The following is a 21142-nucleotide window of genomic DNA, read 5'->3' on the forward strand; positions in this document are numbered from 1 at the left end:
AGCTGTGATCTAACTAATGGTCTTTTACAAGTCTTTGTAAAACTAAAGATAGCATTTTGGGAAAGTGAATTTGTCACTGACTCAAAAATGAATCTGCAATTCGAAGCTTTTCTGTTGACTAACCACTGTGGGCAAACCCTGCAGGATAGCTACGGTCCATGAAAACTGCTGAGCTCATGCTAAATATACCGTACTCTGTAATTCTGCTACAGTTAACAATGCAAACATACAAAACCAAGAAATGCTAAAATGGAAGTTCTTCCGATAGAGAGCGTACTTGTGCTCCATGATGTGCTTGCGGCTAGGCAAAACAGTATTATTTTTACTACTAGACATTCAGAAGCTAAACAAGGAGCTAGTGATTTTTTTATGGAGGCTGTGCCCCTTTTAACATCATTCAGATTTTATTTATTTACTTATCTTTAAAAATATATTTTTATTGATTTCAGAGAGGAAGGGAGAGGGAGAGAGAGATAGAATGAAAGATGTCAAAGTCCTTAATATTAAGAAGCTTTTCCTGGAGCTCCAGTGGTGCAATCAGTTAGTGCGCGGTACTTATAAGAAGCTTTTCCTAGTATTTCACCTAAATTATTTGTGCTGCCATTTGAATTCTGTATACCTTTGTAAAAAAGAAATGTATTTATTTGTGTATGTATGTATGTATGTATGTATTTTAAGGGCTTTTCTTTTTTTAAAATATATATATTTTTATTAATTTCAGAGAGGAAAGGAGAGGGAGAGAGGATAGAAACATCAATGATGACAGAGAATCACTGATCAGCTGCCTCCTACACACCTCAGTAGCCTGCAACCTGGGCATGTGCCCTCACTGGGAATCAAACCGTGACCTAGTTCATAGGTCGATGCTCAACCACTGAGTTGGCTGGGCAGTCCTGGGCAGGGTTTTTTTTTATTATTATTAAAAATGTTTTTTAGTTCTGTTTTCCTAATGCCATTGATTTTTTTCACTTATAAAATTGAAAGTCACTCAGTTTGCTTATAATAAAGAAAATACAGTACAGTAATAACATATGTGATTGTAATGCCTTTACATAAACATTAATAAAATGTAAATACATGAATAAGAACATTAAATACATTTTATTAAATTAATTATCTGAAGACTCAACAGAGCAGAAAATATTGATTAGAAGTATGTGACATTCTGCATCTAAATCCAAATCCAGTCTGCAGCTCCTTCTTCCAGAAGAATTCTTTCCAATCACTAAGAAATTCACTTAGGCCCTAACCGGTTTGGCTCAGTGGATAGAGCGTCAGCCTGCGGACTGAAGGGTCCCAGGTTCGATTCCGGTCAAGGGCATGTACCTTGGTTGCAGGCACATCCCCAGTAGGAGGTGTGCAGGAGGCAGCTGATCGATGTTTCTCTCTCATCGATGTTTCTAACTCTCTATCCCTCTCCCTTCCTCTCTGTAAAAAATCAATAAAATATATTTTTTTAAAAAGAAATTCACTTAGGCAAACATAACAGTAAAATTTGTTACAAACAAGGTTCTCTGATGGATGCATATATTAGTGGATAACAGTCTGAAGAGAAACAGGATTATCTGCATAGTTTCAAAGCATCTCTAAGATATTTATTAACGTCAAAGAAAAGGATGATAACCCTATAGGGAAAAATCTGGCAGAAACCTCCTTATCCAAGTGATCAAGTTCAACATCACCATTAATAAGACATATGTCTTCATGTACCCTGGACATGATGCTCAGAGCAGGCACAACATCACAGTACCACAGTGGTATTCTTGTAAATAATGCAGAATCTCAATCTATCCATGAGAAAACATCAGGCAAACCCAAAATGAGGGACATTCTACAAAAGACCAATACTCTTCAAAAGTGTCAAGATCACAAAGGCAAAGACAGACTGAGGAACTGTCACAGATGGAAGACAGTTAAGGAGACACGACAACTAAATGCAACATGAGATCGTGGATAGGACCCTGGAACAGAAAAAAAAAAGACATTGGTGGAAAAGTTGGGGAAATTTGAATAAGGTCTGTAGTTTAGTTAGTAGCCTTGTGCCAAATCCACCTTCCTGGTTTTGATCATCATTCTATGGTTATAGAAGATATTTATTATTAAGGGAAGCTAGGTGAAGGGTTTCTAGGAACCTTCTGTCCTATTTTTGTAATGTTTCTGGAAGTCTAAAATTAGTTAAAAATTAAAAAGTAGATCCAGTCCAGGTTCTTGCGAAGGCTGTGCAGGACCTTGAGAAAACTTATGAAATGTAAAGGTTAGGTCTGATTTCGCCATACTCTACCATTTAATTGAAAGAGACCAATCTTCCCAGCCCAGACTCCTTCCCCTTCCCCCAGGAACAGTGGTCGGCAAACTGCGGCTCGCGAGCCACATGCGGCTCTTTGACCCCTTGAGTGTGGCTCTTCCACAAAATACCGACTTCTGCGCATGGGCCACGAAGTTTCAATCGCATTGTACATGCGCGCCCGCACGTGGTATTTTGTGGAAGAGCCACACTCAAGGGGCCAAAGAGCCTCATGTGGCTCGAGAGCTGCAGTTTGCCAACCACTGTGCCTACTAGAACCATTAAGGCCCGTGGTTAGAGGGCATTTTCCTTTCTTTGGAAGCTCTTCAGGATCAGACTCCTACAACTTCCTTCAGCAGCTCTTTACAGTGACATATTCCATCACTGATAAATATTTATAAAGCACCTCGTGTGTGACAGACCCCATGGTAACATCTGGGGATACAAAGATCAATACAATATGGTTTACTTTCTCAAAGATCTTAGAGTCTCATAGAAGGGGATAAGGGTGATTGGGGGAAGGCGGGGCAGATATGTATTCATGAATATGCACTAAGATATGTCAAGTACACCTAGGGTCCCAGATGTGGGGAGGGAGAAAGGAGAAAGCCCCCTGACTTCCAGGAGGGTAGTAAGGAGAGTCATCATAAATGTCTGATTATTGAAAGAAAAAGAAAAGTAGGTATTGTGTAAAGAACGGGGTTCTAGCACTCCAAGGAGCAGAAACGAAGGCACAGAGGCGTGAACCTGGGGTGGGGGGCAAGGGGAGGAGCTTGCACCTGGAAAGAGGTAACCCCGCAGTTTTGTTTGTGGACGGCCTCAGATGCCATTTTGGAAAACACAGGCTTTGGCTGCATCCTGTACTACAGGAGAAGAAAACACCTGTAAAGGAGATTATTGGTCAATGGAAACAGTTGGAATATGATGGTAGATTAAAATACCGTAACTGTATTACATTTACTGAAGTCCCCTGTGGTCCTGTAAGACCATATTCTTATTCTGAAAGAATATACCCTGAAAGATTTATAAGTAAAGGTCCATGATGTATGCAGTTTATTCTCAAGTGGGTAGAACAAAAATTGTGTGCGAGTGTGCGAGTGTGTGTGTGTGTGTGTGTATGTGTGGAGAGAGAGAGAGAGAGTAGAGAGAGAGAGAGAGAGAGAGAGAGAGAGAGAGTGCATAAGCACACAAATGGGGTAAAATGTTAACAACAGGTAAATCTGGGTAAAGGCAAATGGATATTCTTTGTACTATTCTTATAACTGTATGTTTGAAATCATTGTAGATTAAACATTGAAAAAATTATCCTCAAAGCGTACAGGAATGGGTATCTTTAAAAACACACACATACATATCTTAAACATTTTATTTAATCCTAAAACATACAAATGTGGATTTACTTATTCAACCTCATATTAAGCTGCTCATAAGACAGAACACTATCATACACTGTGGCTTATCCACTTCATGATTGAAGCTGAGTCTGTCTGGGATTCAAGCTGTGTCTCAACAAAACACAGAAAGAACATTTGGGCCACAACATAAGCAATTTTGGACTCTGTTTATTTCCCCCTCTTTTTCATCTTTTCCTATTTATCTCCATCTGTTTTTGATATGACAACATTATTTCTGTATCATTCAGTATTTCATTCCCCAACAAATCAAAATGCCCAAATCATTGTTACATGTTATCTTGCTTTAAAAAAAAAAATCACTTGAACCTTGATTTGTTAAAAATCAGCTAACTACTAAAATTATATGTTTCAGCCCTAGCCGGTTTGACTCAGTGGAGAAAGCGTTGGCCTACGGACTAAAGGGTCCTGGGTTCGATTCCATTCTGGTCAAGGGTGGGCTCGATCCCCAGTGTGGGGCATGCAGGAGGCAGCCGATCAATGATTCTCTCTCATCATTGATGTTTCTCTCTCTCCCTTTCCCTTCCTCTTTGAAATAAATAAAAATATATTTAAAAATAAATAAATAAATAAATTATATGCTTCATTAAAAAAAAAAGTAGATGCTGACCTAGAAACAATGAGAAGTCAATTAAGGGTTGTTTGTTTTTTTAACTAGAGAATAGCATGGTCAGATTTGCATTTTTTAATCCAATTAGTTAGAATATTTTTCTTCATAGCCAACCATAGCTTGCCTATTGTACTTTAAGCTAATTTCTTCATGCTTATTTTTTGTGGATATAAAGAATACATGAAATCAGTAATCAAATGTGAGTCCCTTGGCCTTTTCTTGCTTTAATTACACAACCTTTCCTCACAGGACCTGTTTCCACTACTTTAATTACCTTTGGTGTTCATCTCTGAATCCTCACACACTTCTCCATCTCCTTGATGAACTGTGGTGACCAAAACTTAACGACTAGCTAACTTCCAGAAGCATGTGGGCTCTTCCCCACCTTTTTTTTTTGCAATGGCATTACACTAATGAATCACATCTATTAACTATTAATCATAGATGCCTTTCTTTGATAATTAATGTCCTACTACTTCCTCATTCATTTAAACTGTATAATTGGGACAATGCTTTCCCTAGAGCAGGGGTAGTGAACCTTTTTCTGCCAAAGGCCATTTGGATATTTAAAACATCATTCGTGGGCCATACAAAATTATCAACTTAAAAATAAGCCTGCTAGCCTGGCTGGTGTGGCTCAGCGGTTGACCAAGAGGTCACAGGTTCAATTCCTAATGGGCTCAATCCCCAGTAGGGGGCGTGTAGGAGGCAGCCAATTGATGATGTTTCTCTCTCTCTATCCCTTTCCCCTTCCTCTCTATCATATTTTTAAAAATATATATCTTTATCGATTTCAGAGAGAGGAAGGGAAGGATAGAAACATCAATGATGAGAGAGAATCATTGATCAGCTGCCTCCTGCAAGCCCCCCACTGGGGATCGAGCCTGCAACCCAGGCATGTGCCTCTGACTGGAATCGAACCTGGGACCCTTCAGTCCGCAAGCCAACGCTCTCTCCACTGAGCCAAACCAGCTAGGGCTCCATCTTTTCTTCTTCTTCTTCTTCTTTTTTTTTTTTAAGATAGAGCTGAGATTTTTTTTTAAAAAAATTAGTCTGCTATATTTAGTCAAATATTTAATTAATTCACCCCTAATGCCTTGTCAGGGGCAGACCAAATGATTTCATGAGCCTCATACGACCCATGGGTTGGACATTCTCCACCCCTGCCCTAGATGATCACTGAGAAAGCTATTTGTGAAAGCATTAAGAACTTTACTGAAATCGAGATAAAGTGGGTCATTCATTCAACACAAAGTCACCCTAACAATTCTTTCTTGTTACAGTTTTTCATATTATCATAGAACAAAACTCAATTACTCTGGCAAGATGTAACTCTCACCAAGGCATGGTAGCTGCTTTTTCATCTTGTTACTTCTGGTAATTGAGTAATGACCTTATAATGGATCAGACTAGTGTCTCTCCAGGCTGAGATGCTAAGCATTATGCAAGGCTTCGGGGGCACATTGTGGATAAGATAAGGGCCCTTCCTTACATAACTCACAATTGACATGTACATGAAAAATGTAGAAAGTGCTATGAGGACATGGTAGAGAGGACCACCAACTCTTGGTAGAAGGAGGTCTGGCAACCCTTCAGAGAAGTGGAAGGGCTGAGGTACTGAAGAATAATCAAGTTTCATTATATACAAGAGGGAAAGAAAGGAATTAAAAGTAAAGGAGACTTGGGAAGCTATGTTAATTGTTTCAAGTGTCCAAAGGGGTATCAGAGAGAAGGATGTAGGGCTCCAGAGAAGAGAATCATGACCACTGTCTGAGCTTTCTAATCTCTACTCCAGTGAATTATTTCCTATCCTAAAAACAAAATAAAAATGAAGTGGTATTATTCAAATTAGCATTAGACCAAGAAGTATAATCAATTCTGAGCATGTCCCAGCAGTAAGTGGTTAAATACATTTGAGATCAGTGGTGTTCAGTTATTCATCATTTTTATGGTGGCCTGAATGTGATGACTCATGTCATGATCTGAAAGTGAAGAACAAGACTCACTGCTGCTCCCGGAAAACAAGAGTGATGGACAATGCACCGGAAAAAAAGGAGACAGGGGTGGGGCCATTGCTGATCTACCCAATAGCAATGCTCCTCTCCTTGCTCAGTTTATAGAACCCTGATATTGTTTAGGATTCAATCTAATGAGGGCCGGTAACTACCTACTATAGTCCTGATGCATGAACTCTGATCAGTCTAAGCCAAGCAAAGCAATTAGGAGTGAGGCTATGGCTCAGACTTAAGAGATGGAAAGGAAAGTGAACTGATGATTGAAGAGAAAAGCCTCTGAGAAGGAATCTATCTACTCCCTGATAAAGACAGTTGACAAAAACAATGCCCTGTGTTTCTGCCTTAAACATGATTATATAAAACTGTGATATTTAGGGCACAGACAAAATTCTATAGAGATAGATCAATAGATCAATCATCTGTAGTTAGCATGCTTTGAAAACTGAAAGAGGTTAGCATAGTTGGAGACAAATTAGAAGAAGTAATTCTCTATTAGCCCAAGGTTCAATTTTTCCATCCACCATTATCTGCTTCTATTTTGGAAGAACATACAACTACAAATCTATTATGGTGCAACAAGAAGAAGTGTCCAAAAGTGGCCCTGGGTACCAGGGTTGCCTGGACAACTAGCCAGCTGGGAAGGGGACTCTTTTATCCAGAGTTTATTAAAGCCCAGCTTCTCTTGGGTCTTGAAGGTCCCTACATGCTAGGTGGATGGCTTTACCAGACAACTACTCTCTAAAGCTGACACCTAATCCCAGACTCTGAAAATCATCTGATTATGCCAACACTGCCTATTCAACAGAGCACCATAGTCCAGCACGGCTCTTCACGAAGATGGTGATGAACTGGGACATCCATGCCGCTCTTCCTTGTTTTCTTGATTTGAAAGTTTCCTCCCAAAGAACCTATTCCTATTATCAATGACATACATTCGTGCTGTATGTCATTGATAATTATAACTTACCACAGATGACAACAGAGCTTAAGTTAAAGGAAATCTGAGAACCTCCCAAAGACTTTCATACAATCATCTGAAGGCAGCAGTGGTTTTTACTTATTCAAAAGAATGTTTTAAGAATGAAATCAGGAGTATAAACTGTGCCCGGGAGATTCGTTTTCTTGTTCTTGTCCACTGAGACACCCTCTGTGGGAAAGTCAGTGGGTTGCTCTCATCTTCTCGTGTCTGAACATGGTGCGGACTAGAGCAGACAGTTTCCTGGGCACCTACAGAAAAGTGGTGGCTGCCCGAGCCCCCAGCAAAGTGCTTGGTTCCTCCACCTCTGCCACTAACTTCACTTCACCTTCCTGGAGGAAAGCTGAAAATAAGTATGCAAGAGGAAATCCAGTTTGTGTGCGCCCAACTCCCAAAAGGCAAAAAGGAATTGGAGAATTCTTCAGACTGTCCCCTAAAGATTCTGATAAAGAGAATCGGATTCCTGAAGAGGGAGGAAGCAGTGGTTTAGGAAAAGGAAAGAGAAAAGCACATTCTTTGCCATTTGATGACACAGATGATGAAAAAAAAATAGAACTTTCTTATTCATCCTTGACTAATGTCTCCTGTTTACTCTGGTATCCTAGGATGTAAATTTGCATAAATGTATTTGTTCCAGTTAGCTTTGTTGAATAGGCATTTAATTAAAAATGAGGGTTACATTTAGTTAAGCAAAAGTAACTAGTTATGATATTGGAATATTTATGAGATAAATATGGTTACTTACCTTAGCATTCAATATAATGCAGTTGTTTGGTTTCTTTTACCTGCTATTAAGCTTCTTGTTCTCGTTAAAAAGAAATCATTGCATGTTGTATACAACAAATCTGCTGTATTTGAGATTTGCTTAGATTTTTGTACTGCTGCCATTTTTATTGGCATTAGATTTTTTGGGATGGTGTCATATTTTTGTTCCTTTTATTTGATTTAAAAAGCAGAGTTGGATTTCCATGCATTAAAAAAAATTAGTATTAATTAAACCACACCTATATTCTTTTTAAGAATGGGGGCCAATGTTGAAAAATTTTGATGGCTGTCTTCTCCTTAGAAAAATGTAAGGGTAATTTGATCCTGAGGGTTTCAAGTAGGAAGATTTCATAGACTACATTAAAAGAGAAGAAATTTCTTACACTACGCATTCGATTTGGTATCATAAAATAGTACCCTCTGGAAATCAATAAAACATGAAAGGCAAATCATGCCATAAAACTAGAGCTATGTCTAAAGTTCTTAGAGCTACCTTTATATTTTTCAAGATAACAGGGGTATAAACGACGAGGTGGGTATAATATTACTTAGTAACAGTAATTCTTGCTTCCTCATCACATTTTTTATTTTTACTCACTGACAGCTGTTGTCAAAATTAACCATGTTTTAACAAATATGTTTTTCTGAAGTTTGTTTTTAATAAGTAAATACTTATTTTCACAATTAAAAAAAAAAGAATGAAATCAGAAGTCTACACTTTCCCAATAAGCAACGGAATTCCTTTTTGAAGTATAGAGACTATTTCTCTACAATTATGCACAGTGAGCAAGCCTTCACAACTGTGGCTGAAATCTCTGAATACGACATTGGCATATGGAGATTCACACTGTGTGAACCGGGAGCTTGCAAACTGGCCGTCTGAGGCCTGGATTCAAAGCTAGGTTCTGAATCTGTATTTGAAACCAGGAACTTCCACATAAAAATCCAGATTGGGGGCTTCTTTAGAAAAACCGAAGGGCTGACAACATGGGATCCTTAGCCTTGTGTGGTAACAAAAAGCTAGAAAAGGGTAGTCACCACCTCCTTAGACTGAGCATGGACTCTTCAGCTCATCACAGTCCCCATCCTTCCTGCTGTCCCTAAAATGGTTTCTATATCAGTTCCTCAATTTTTTTTTTAGTAACCATGTATTTTTGTACCTTCACAACCACTTGTTTTATTGAAAGAAAAACATCTCTGTTCCTATGCTGCTATTAAAAGTGACAAACTAAAAGGCAACCTGAAAAAACCTCCTGTTTAAAGAAAAATTGTCCTTTATTTAAAAGAGAAGAGCAATTTCTTACTGCCTAACAAGCACATAGCTAGCTTCCTGTGTTTTTACATTTCCTCCTCTGCCCCCACAGCATTTGAATTCACAGCTCCTGGTATAGACAGTCAACACTGCCTGAGAAGTGAGTGGAATGTAGCAGCTCATCCACTGACTTGGGAATTAGCTGACATGCTAAGGGGCAGACCTTCTACATACCTCTCTGACTCCATAGAATAACATAGATAAATCTCTCACTATAACTAATCCACACTTACCTTCCTAATATCCTCTATAATAAAAGGCTAATATGCAAATTGACCAAACGGCAGAATGACCAGTCACTATGATGTGCACTGACGACCAGGGGGCAGACGTTCAACTCAGGAGCGGGGAGTGGGCCTCAGCCGGCAGGCGTACATCCCCCAAGGGGTCCTGGACTGTGAGAGGGCGCAGGCCAGGCTAAGGGACCCCCCCCCCGCCCCACTGCACAAATGTGCACCGGGCCTCTAGTATCAAATAAACCCAAAAGGTACTACTACTAATTTTAGTACTTACTATATGTACAGTACTATTGTAGTGCTTCTATATATTAATCTGTTTAATCCTTACAACTGTGCCAGGTAGGTACTATTATTGTTATTATCCATATTTTACAGATAAGGACACGGAGGCATAAGCAACTTGCCCCTAGTACTACTAACATCATCCCCGCATTTTATAGATAAGGACATTGAGACACAAATTACTTATCCAAAGTTATACAACTAATAAATGGAGGGATTGATATAGGAACCCAGGCTGACTGCACCAAACTCAAGGGAAAGGTTGCAAAAGATCCAAAGGTCATAAAATCTTTTGATGATCTGAGAATAAGAGGAATTAGAGGAAGTACTTTGTAGCTCAAAATCCAAATATGGAAACCAGTGATGTGGCCATGCTAGTTGGCCTCATTCTGCAAACAAACATCAGTGAACCCAGCGGGGACCTGGCCAGCAGCAGCAGCAGCAGCAGCAGTGGAGACAAAGTGATTGCAGACAAAGAGGGGCTGGTCCCAGTTTCCAGTTGGCACAGATCTCCTCTGACTCGGAGTGTCTCCTGGTCCTCAGGTTTACTTTCTGTGAAATTAGGGCACTGGACTTGATGCAGTTAAATGGTTTGCTCAAATGCTCTGTGATTCTGTGACTAGTTCACAATCAAGCCAGCATTTGTCTAAGAAAAAAAAAATGGATCACTGGCCCTGGCTGGGTAGTTGGTTGGTTGGAGTGTCATCTGGAAACACCAAGGTTGCAGGTTTTCTCCCCAATCAGGGCACATGAAAGGGTCAGCCAATTAATGCACAGATGAGTAGAACAACAGGTCAATGTTTCTCTCTTTCTCAAATCACTATGGGGGGAGGAGGGGGAGGGAGGGGAAGAATCAGTTTCCACTTTTCCCATCACATGCACAAAAGCTAGCAAAGAGAAGAGAGTGCCCCTGTATGCTATATGACATTTCTCCTTCAGAGAGGGACAAGTACCTCTTGCCTCCGCTGGGCCCCAAAGTTCAGAATCTGCAACAATCACCTCTTTGAAGCCTCCTGCCCCAACCTACACAGACACAGCTGATGGCTTTCTCAAGGCCCTGTCCCATCTCAAAGTCCCCACACCTTCCCAGTGGTCAGTGACAGGCAGGCCCGCCCTCTGCATCAGCCAGGGCACTCACCACGCTTCCTTGGCCTCTGCATTCTCACACCTCACACTCCACTTGCACACAGCAGTTACTCAGAGATTGTGTGAATGGTCAAAATCTGGATGTTAGTCTTTGCTATCCATTTTCTGTACCACCCCCAATGAGTATCTCAAAACTCTCAGTACTTCTATTTCTTCACGTGCAGAGTCACAATGAAATGGTTTGACCTGACCACAAACCTTCAGAATTCTGAAATGGGAAAATAGTAAACACTACAGAAAAGCTAAGACAGGCAGGCGGCCTGGGCCTTCCCACCACAATGCCGGAAGCACTGAGTCTCAGGGACTCTCAGAAAGGCCCTCTCCACATGGTCAGATCAGGTCTTTGGCCTTTGGGGTAAGGCTGTACCCAGCTAACAAAGAAATACAAGTTGGTTTCACTTTCAAAGAGTTCTAGCCAAACTCTGAAATATAGTGATGGTTTTCCTGGCTGGGTGACATCGGGGGAAATCTTCCTGTGACGGAACAGCCCCAATTCCCTCCCCTCGGCTGCAGTCCTCAGTGGAGGCAAAGAGCATCTGCTCATGGCCAGCAGCTCGCATGGATGCCCTGCTCATTCACAGCCTGGACACCAGACACTGGGCACAGGGAAGCGGTAGTCGTTCTTTATTTTGGAATCCTGGTAGTCCCTGAACGAATGCCACAATTACTCATTTGTTAAGATCGAAGACAGAAAAGTGCATGCCAACATGGGCTTCTCGAGAGCTGTGGTTTACCAGCCCACTGACCCCACTCAGACCCTATGAGGGTCTTGATTGTTTAACACGGAATAGATTCCATTGCTTTCATCTGCCCTCCTAGGAAAACTGGATTATGTGCAAAGTCATTCAGTGGCCCTTCTCCTGGCACTGTAGCCAGCATGTAATTAATTACACTTTGGATTCTAGGTTCACATGTGTCATTACTTGACACGAGGAAGTTAATACTGTTAATTTTGTTTTAAAAGGTACTAGAAATAGCACACGTGCTCATATGTTTCTCTCTGGAGCCCAATTCTTCTGCCTATATACATTTAGCAGAAATGGTCTTTAAGTATTTTGCCTCTTGGATGAATGCCTCTTCCGTTTCCAGAAACTGCTCCATGCCTTACCTCTCTCTCCGCCATCAACCCAGCTTCTGAAAATGAACTCCCCATGTCCCAGGGCCCTTAATCCCCTGAGCAGGGTCCATAACTTCCCATCGCTCCCCCTGCAATACCAAAGGGTGCTCGTGCCTGAACCTGAAAAAAAGTCTTCAATCACATGTGGATTATTTCTAAACGAAGACCCATAATTCTATGTGGCTTCTGTGGACTGTAAAGAACTGAAGGGAGAGCAAAATGTTGAGGAGCTGGAAGAAGGATACCTTTACCCTGACTTGTATGAAACTGTGGATGAGCTGGGGTGACAGTCCTCATGCTTAACGAAGGCTGCCCAGGGTGGCAACAGTCCTAGTCCCAGCTGCTGACCTGATTGGCACCCCATGTTGTAAGGGTGGGCAAGGCAGGTTGTGGTGAAGATGGGGGAGTGAATGAGAACATATATAGAGGGTGGGGCAAAAGTAGGTTCATAGTTGTTTGTATAGAAAATAATACCATAATTAACAAATAACAATAATAAAAATCTGTGTTTCCCGTACTCACAACTGTAAGCCTACTTTCCCCCACCCTGTATTCAAGCGCTGTGCAGACATTACAGCACCTTTAACTCAGGAGCCGATCTCATGTTAATGTAAGTAAGGTGACTCACCATCATGTCTAACAACAAACAAATCAACAAAATGTGTCAAGGAAGCAAAGACTTAATGTAAAAAATAATACAGAGCAGGGATATTTTCTGGGAAGGGCCAGTAAATACTTTAGGCTTTGAAGGCTATAAGTCTGTCACAACTACTCCACTCTGCAGTCTGAGACAAGACAGAAATAAATGGGCACGGCTGTATTCCAGGACAACTCTACGTACAAAATGGGCAGCAGGCAGGGTATGCCTGCAGGGCACAGTGTGTGGGCGCCTGGAACAGAGGAGACCCTGCAAGTAAGCAGAAACATTTTAGCCGTCTCCATAGAACCCTCATTTAACCTGAGGTTACAGTGTTACATGGGTGAACTGTGTTTATCCCTAGAATGTAAGCAAGGTGAGGGCAGAAACTTTATATCCACAACTGTATCCCCAGCACCTAGATGAGTACCTGGTATACAGCTGGCACAAATCAGTACTCACAAGAAAGATTTGTTGAATGAATACATTAATGAATGAGCAACTGACAGGTTTGTAAATGGTCATTTTGCCTAGAGGTGATTTTCCTGTGTCACCAACCCCATTCCTACTGCCATCCCACCCCCCTCACACCCTTCTTTGCAAAACTGGACAATTATATGGGGACTAGGATACAAAAATTATGAATCCTTCTAAAAGCTTTTACCCTAATGTAGGAAAACATGCTTTTTAACAGCTAAGATAACATGTGAGCATGTATATCTTACTTTTTCTCACTCGGGTTTGTCTGAGTTAAATGAATCTTTAATAAAGTCACTTTCAAAGCAAAGGCAGTGTCCAAGATCACAAAAGCATTAACTATTGTCTTTGGAGAACTACAAGTTCATGCAGACAGTAACTTTCATGCTAGTCAAATATGTAGCTGAGCACATTGGACCATAATACTTTATGTTTTTGGTTTCTGGGCCATTATCTTTTATAGTAACCACGAGGGCCATCACATGTTATCAGCACTTCATCACAGGTTATATTATACCTACAGAAAGATAAAAAATGACACATTGATCTTTCCACAAAAATCTGTGGTTCTCAAGCTCTTGGCCATCACTATGTATTTATCAAGTAGCTACGAAGAGCCCCCAGTGTGGCGGAAAAGGCACCAAGTGAAACCTGTGGCTCTTCCATTGAAAAAAAAAACAACTGAATTAGGATGACAAAGTTAAAATCTAGGGAACATTTAAAGTAAGTGTGGGAAGCCGCCTATTGTCTTCTCTAGCAGAGAGGTGTGGACAAGGATCCCGGAATGCTGGTGACCCTTGAGCCCTGGCAAAGGTCAGAGCTATGCACCCACTGTTTACTCAGACAATGGTAGCTGAAGCAACTTCCTGACCAGATAGTCATGTAAATCCTTACTGATAAGATAGTCTGTCTAAGGGCTATCGGTGTATCCCAAACTGAATAAAAGGATGGCAAGGCCTGAGCCCAAGAGGGTCCTCCCTCTTGCTTTGGGCTCCCACCCGGCCCCCCAATTTCCAAATTATTATTTCTTGTCTCGTCTCTGTCATTTGCGTGCAGCCCCTTCTCCAGAGCCCAAACCCTGAACCACGCGGGACGTGGGTCCTTCATAGGAAGGTAATATATAGCAATGCTAATTAGAATAGGTTGAAAGCTGGGTTCACAGAACCTAAGTTCAACATGGGCACAGAAAATGTTGAGGAAACTTCTGACTGTAAAATTAGGTTTTCTTTTCCTGTAAGGGACCTTAATAATCATCCAACACCCTCACTTTATGGATGAGATCCAGAGACCCAATTAATAGGAATGGATTCCTTGTTATCTTCAGATAGCATATTTTTTAATGTCTGAATAAAAAGTGTTTATTTTTTTTCTTAATCCTCACTAAGCATGTTTTTATCGATCTTCTGAGAGGAAGGGTGGGAGAAAAAGAAACATCAATGTGAGAGAAAAACATCGATCAGTTGCCTCCTGTATGTGCACTAACTGTACCCTGACCAGGGGATCAGACCCACAACCTATGTATGTGCCCTGACCAGGAAACGAACCCACAACCTTTTGGTATACAGGATGATGCTCCAAGCAATTGAGCCACCTGACCATGGCAAGAAATGTTTTAATAATCTATTAGAGATGTTCAAATACTCCCCACTTGCCCTTTTGTAAAAAGTATATGAATGTACTAGAGGCCCAGTGCACGAAATTCGTGCACGGGTATGGTCCCTAGGCCTGGCCTGTGATCAGGGCCATTTTTCCCAGCTGCCTGTAGCCGGCCCCGCCCCCCGACGCCACCCACCCCCAGTTCCCCGTTTGGAATTGGGTGATGGGTGCCTGACAGCCAGGGGAAGGGACTGAGAAGTCGGCTGTTCCTGCCCGCTCGTCGGCCCCGCCCCCACCACAGGTGGCCATCAGGCGATCAGAGCCTGCCAGCTGGAGAAAGGGACCAAGAGGTAGTCGGTACGCCTCATAGTGACTGGTCCAGTGATGGTTCTGCCGTTAGGGTCAATTTGCATATTACCCTTTTATTATGTAGGATTGCAAATTCTGAACCACATATTAAAAAGAGTTGCAGATCTGCTTTCTTCAAACTCTGAGACAATGTCACAAGTCAACGCACGCCAGCTGCACCAGCAAGTCTGACCACACTCTTTCCATGAAGGTTTCGACTTTCAAAGCACACACATTTACTCAATGAGCAAGGATGCTTCGGTTTCCTTGGAAGGAAATCAGGAACGAATTGAGTACCTTTCTAGGATCTGTTGAGTAGTGACATTTTCCTACCTTCGGACAGCACCTCACTAGGTGCAGAGATTGAGTACAAATGCCCATACCGACTTCCTCACCTTCTCGGGAGGAACCTGAGCTGCTTCTTTAACTTCCTATTTGGCTGCAAGTAAAGGCATCTGATTCCTTCCTGCCATAACCTGTTCTTAGCATTTTAATGTAATTTGCCCCAGAAAATGACTGGCTTCACTAAATTATTTTTACGGGGTGGTTTTGTTGAGCACGTGTCTTTATAAGGAAGTTAAAACTGTGTTTCAAAAGTCAGCACAGCCACAACCTAGGACAAGGTTACACTATCATCCCCAAACAATACGTGTATAAGTTGTCCTGCACACACCTCTGTTTGCACATCAGCCACAAACACTGAGGCCCAGATAGGAGATTTCCGACACTCTAGTCAGAGGTCCTTCTCAGAACGCCGCAGAATGCCGCGTTTGTCACGACTGCTGATGAGAGAATTTATAATTAAGTGAGACACTATTCACAGGCTGACAGATCAACATATACACGAAGGTCACTGTATCCAGAAATCTGCCAAGAAAGTGCTACGCAAGTAGTTCTGCCATAAACACATACACTCATACACACCCCACAAGCAGAAAAATAGAAGGACGTGTGAGGTAAAACTCCAACTCAGCAAGATCCTGCCAAATGAAATGGAGGAGCTTGCCTCAAGAGAAGCAGTTTAAAAAAAAATTTTTTTTAAGGCAGTAGTGTTCCTGGCAAGGTTCAGATGGAAAAACAGCAACAGATCCCAGAAGCAGAGCTCTAGCCAGGAATAACCTAAGCTCAAGCCATTTTAAGTAAGGGCAGGATAACACTCGCTAAGCTTCACAGCATGACTGCCCATGCTCTGGGCTTCCAGACCGAGCCATGACTCGTGGTCTACTTACTACAAGTCAATCAACAAACATCGACCAAATATTTGTAACATGTTCAGGTCTCAGTGAGTCAGTGTCTGGGAATGAGCAGGTTTTTGTCAGGTACATGTCAGGCACTGTTTAGGCCCCAAGCCATCTTCAACAACACAATCAGCCGGGGAAAGCATTTCCCCTAGTTTACATGTGAGAGGACGAATGCTGGGAGAATCCCACAGGGCCACATGTGTAATAAGTAGAGTCAGGCCCTGACCTCAATTCTGCCTGACTCCAAAGCCCACAATGCCACATTACCACGCATAAAATATGGGTCCTGCCCCCAAAGAGGCTTAAAATAGCCTAAGCCAATTAGAGGTCAATATGGCCAGTATAAGGAGGGCTAAAAAAACAACACACACATAAGTGTCTTAAGACTTCAAAGAAAGAGGAGAAAATTGAGTAGAGAAGACATTATGAAAAAAGTAGGACTTGGGCTCCTTCACAGAGGATGGGTAAGATTTCAGACTTGCACAGGAGAGTGGGGAGAAGGGAGAAAGTTTCTAGGGAGAGCCTGGCCCCTTTAGCAGGAGAGCAAGAAGACCAAACCCCACAGAGCGCAAAGATGTATGCTAAACTGAAAACAAGATTTAGGTGGGAGGGATGAAGCCTGATAAAGGCCTTGAAAAATTAGACAAATTATTTTAGAGAATGGAGAGGGACCGCAGGTGGGAAAGCTAGGAGCAGCATAAGGAAGTGATAGTTTAAAGGATTAAAAAGTTTAGACAAACAAGGAATGCTGAAAATTCCAGAAAGGGGAGCATCTCATTCATTCTTCATTCATTCATTCGGCAAACATTTACTGAGGACTTACTAAGAGCCGTGCTTGGGAGGGTAACTAAGAGGCTGCTCCAGTCTGCAGGAGAGGAAAGGTGTGGTTCTGGATTAAAATACATTCTGTGTAACAGGTGGAGATGACTCATTGCTATGAAGGAGGAAGGAAATGAAGGAAAAGATCATTCCGAAGGTTCAATATTAACATGATTTCCACCTTTACCAGGAGCCTCAAAAAGCAATGAGAATAAGACCAACAATGGGCTTTGATGATGTTGAACAGTCAACAAATAACCGCTCCCAAAAGGCCTTTTCTTTATCCTGGTAGCTCATTTACATATATAATCAGTAGTAGGAAAGTTCACTGAGAAAAACCATTTCTTTGTGACCAAATGCTGAGTTCCCTGGGTAAGAAAGACAGGCCTCGGCCTACTCCGATAGGCCCCATCAACCCTTCAAAACATCACTCCATCCATTTGTCAACTAATGGGTACTTACACAATGGAATATCATGCAGCAGTAAAAAAGAAGGATCTCTTACCCTTTGAGACAGCACAGAGGGACCTGGAGAGTATTATGCTAAGCAAAAATAAGCCAGTCAGAGAAAGACAAGTATCGCATGATCTCACTCATATGTGGAATCTAATGAACAAAATAAACTGATGAACATAAAAGATTCAGAGACATTTCAATGCAACAGACTGGCATATTTCAGAGGGAAGGTGGGTGGGGAAGAGATTAACCAATGAACGTATATGCATATATGCATAACCCATGGACAGACAATAGTGCCAGGAAGACTTGGAGAAGGGGTGGGAGAGGAGGAGTTTAGTGTGTGTGTAGGGCGGGGTGGGGGGGGGGGGGAGAAGGACATCTGTAAAACTTTCAACAATAAAGATAAATTTTAAAAAATCCCTCCATCATCTAAAATTAAATGGGTCTCACTTAGAAACATGACTGCCCACTCCTGCCCAGCCACCAGTTTTGACTTTGGAGATGGGGACAAAGCCAAGTGGAGAGGGGAAAATAAAAAATGGGCAGGTCACTGTTGAGGGCTGGACCTTAGGGAGAGGATACCCTTTTCCATAAAGAATCCCAGCACAGCTCTCATTTCTACACCCACTTCTTATTGTTTTACAATGACTGGTCCTCAAATAGACAGGAAGGCCTTCAAGATTCTGTACCAAATCGTAGCGCTTTGTTCAGAAACTATTTCAAATGTGCATTTTTATGCATACATTAACTCCTAGCACAGCTAGGATATGGTTGAGACACAAATTCTTCTTAATTACTTATGCGTTGACTACACAAATTTAAAGCTTATCTTAACTGTATACCCAGCAATAGTACAATTCACTATTGGGGCACATCCAGGAAGTCCGCTCATTGGAAAAGGTGAGAAATGAAAACCGTAGCTATCAAACTTCTATTGCTATAAAAAGTGGCCCAGGGCAAAAAAAAAAAAAAACAAAACAAAAAAAAACCCCACAGCTGCCAATACCTTTGAAAAATCCAGCCCTGAATGCAAAACCCAAGGTGGTATCCTCTCAGCACAGTCAAGCTTTCGCAAAAGCAGATCTTTATTTAGTTGTAAGTGGAAACGAAGACTCTTTTCTGCGGAAGGATGCCTTAAACTACTTTTATATTTAAAAGTCAAAGCCCTCAATGCTAGTGACAAAGTCAAACTTTAGAAGGTGAATGTAAAAGAAACTCCTGTTCTCCTTCAACCTCCCTCGCATAACAGGTACTCCCATTGGTAAGAAAGAAATCAGAGCAGAAAGAAACCCCGTGAAAAATGGTTGCACACCAATGTGTGAGGATTCTTGCTCAGACCCCTTGCGGGACAGCCAAAGGCCTAGTCAGGAAAATTCCAGAGCAAGTCCTCCACCTCCTACTACAGGGGCTTCAAATCGGGCACGAATCTCTCCCCCTCTTAAACACTGGAAGGTAAACACCCATCGAAATCTTCCCGACTCCGAGGAAATGGGAGTTTTCATGCCTCCAAGGAAGGGAGAGACCACATGACCGCGCAGAGAAACTACAGCCCATTCACCGCTCCCTCCCGCCCCGATCACTCAAGAGGCCACGGGGCAGGGGTCCTTCCGCAGCTCCGGTGCATCACCCCGAGTGACAGGTCGCCCGGCAGAAGCCCCTCGATCCCTGACCCCACTTACTGGCGCGGCGAACACAGGCGGGGGCCCGCCCCTGCGGTGAGCACAGCTCCTCGGGCGAGTGGGGCGCAGCAGCCCCTCGGGAACTGAGAATGGGGGCGATCCCTGCTAGGACAGGCCGAGGCGTCCGTGCAGGGACGCCCAGGAGGACCGGCGAGTCGCACGGGCCGCGTGGCGCATGGCAGAGCAGCAGGAACCCGGCCGCTCTCCAGCCTCCAGCAGGAAAACAAACAAAAGGCAGGGAGGCTTCTAGCGAGGACGACGGGCCGCCTTCCCTGGGAAAAGTTACCCTGCAGCTCCCCTCGCTGGCCCTGCGCGTTCCTGCACCGCGAGCAGGGCGCCCGGGAGCGCAGAGCCGCCGCGCTCCGGTCCCCGCTGGGGGCCCGCCAGAGCCCGGGGCTCCCTGCGGCCAGCTGACCAGGAATGCGACCTCAGCTCCAAACGCACGCCGCCCTGCAGCTCGGCTGCACACGTATGGAGATGTAGGAATGGTGGCCGTGGATGCACATGCCGAGAACATTTCATTACAGGTCATCGTAAAAACATTCTTCCTGGTTTAAAAAAAAAATCGTAATTGAGGTTGCAAGACATGGTGAAGGAAATCAATGCCCCTGAATTGCACACTCAAAATGGTTAGGATGGCAATTATGTTATATATTTTATGACCACAATGAAAATGTTTAAAATAAAGGCGCAACTGATAGCCTGTTGTATTCATTTGAACTGTAAGAGCAACTTTAGTCTGAAAGACTGAATTGTTACCCGGGTAGGAAACAGTTGTCTTCTGTAACTGGTTACTATACGAAATTTAACACTTAACACTTTTTAAACACATTCACTTGTATTGTAGACATTACCTTAAATCATTCATATAAGGACTAGCTCTGAAGCGCTTTGAAAAAAGAAATTGCTTCAAGGTCCTCCATTTAAATTTACATAATTGCCCCAAGCCAATGGTTCTCAAACTGTAGTTGGAGGCATCAGATTCACCTGGAGGGTTTGTTAAAACAAGTTTGCTGGGCCCTATGCTCAGAATTCTGGTGCTGGTCAAGGGAACCACATTGCCCCAAGCAGCACTACTGTAATTCATAAAGCAGTAACCCCTTACACACTGGATCTGAGTTTAAATCCCCCAGCTCATCACTATATCAGCTTTCTCTCACTATTTTATTTTTGAATTCGAAGAACTGAAGACAGATCGTTGGTTTGTTTTGTTTTTCCTAAAGGAGCTGTACAAGAGTACTGATTCCCTCTCTCCTCTTGCTCCTATTAGAGAAACCTACAAGACAGTCAAGCTTTCTTAGACTTCCTGTCCTAAGTGGGAAAGCGTCATCAGGCTATCTGGCAAATGTATAATAACATTTATCTACGTTTGTGTTTACCTATGCAACACACAAACCACGTGGCAAATGAAAACGGAAAATCGTTATCAATGACATGACAAGGAAATAAGAGGGAGCCTAGCAAATTTTATGCTACTCTCATGAAAAAATGATTTTTAAAGTATCTAAAATGATCAATTTTAGTCAAATTCAGTTGTCCAAGAAAGTCTACCTAGCAAATAGAGGGACTATCTTGGTGTACCTTAACAAGTGTCCACTGGGCTAGTAAATGGCTTAGTCAGTAGTTCTAGTCTCCGGGAAAATTACAACCCGGTAGATATAATATGAGGCAGGACAGTAAGAAGCTAAGAAAATTTCTGGGCAAATGGGAATGGGAAACTGAGACGAG

General features: G+C 42.4%; 1 protein-coding gene across 1 annotated transcript; it reads left to right on the forward strand.

Annotated features, from left to right (window-relative positions):
• The first annotated feature begins 7513 nt into the window (after positions 1-7513).
• LOC102441409 (PCNA-associated factor-like) lies at positions 7514-7850 on the forward strand. The gene is made up of 2 exons (XM_023748751.1): positions 7514-7639; positions 7794-7850. The coding sequence occupies exons 1-2, from the start codon at positions 7514-7516 to the stop codon at positions 7848-7850; spliced, it is 183 nt and encodes a 60-aa protein (XP_023604519.1).
• The last annotated feature ends 13292 nt before the right edge of the window (positions 7851-21142 follow it).

This window comes from Myotis lucifugus, unplaced genomic scaffold, assembly GCF_000147115.1.
Source record: "Myotis lucifugus unplaced genomic scaffold, Myoluc2.0 scaffold_1764, whole genome shotgun sequence".
NCBI classification, from domain to species: domain Eukaryota; kingdom Metazoa; phylum Chordata; class Mammalia; order Chiroptera; family Vespertilionidae; genus Myotis; species Myotis lucifugus.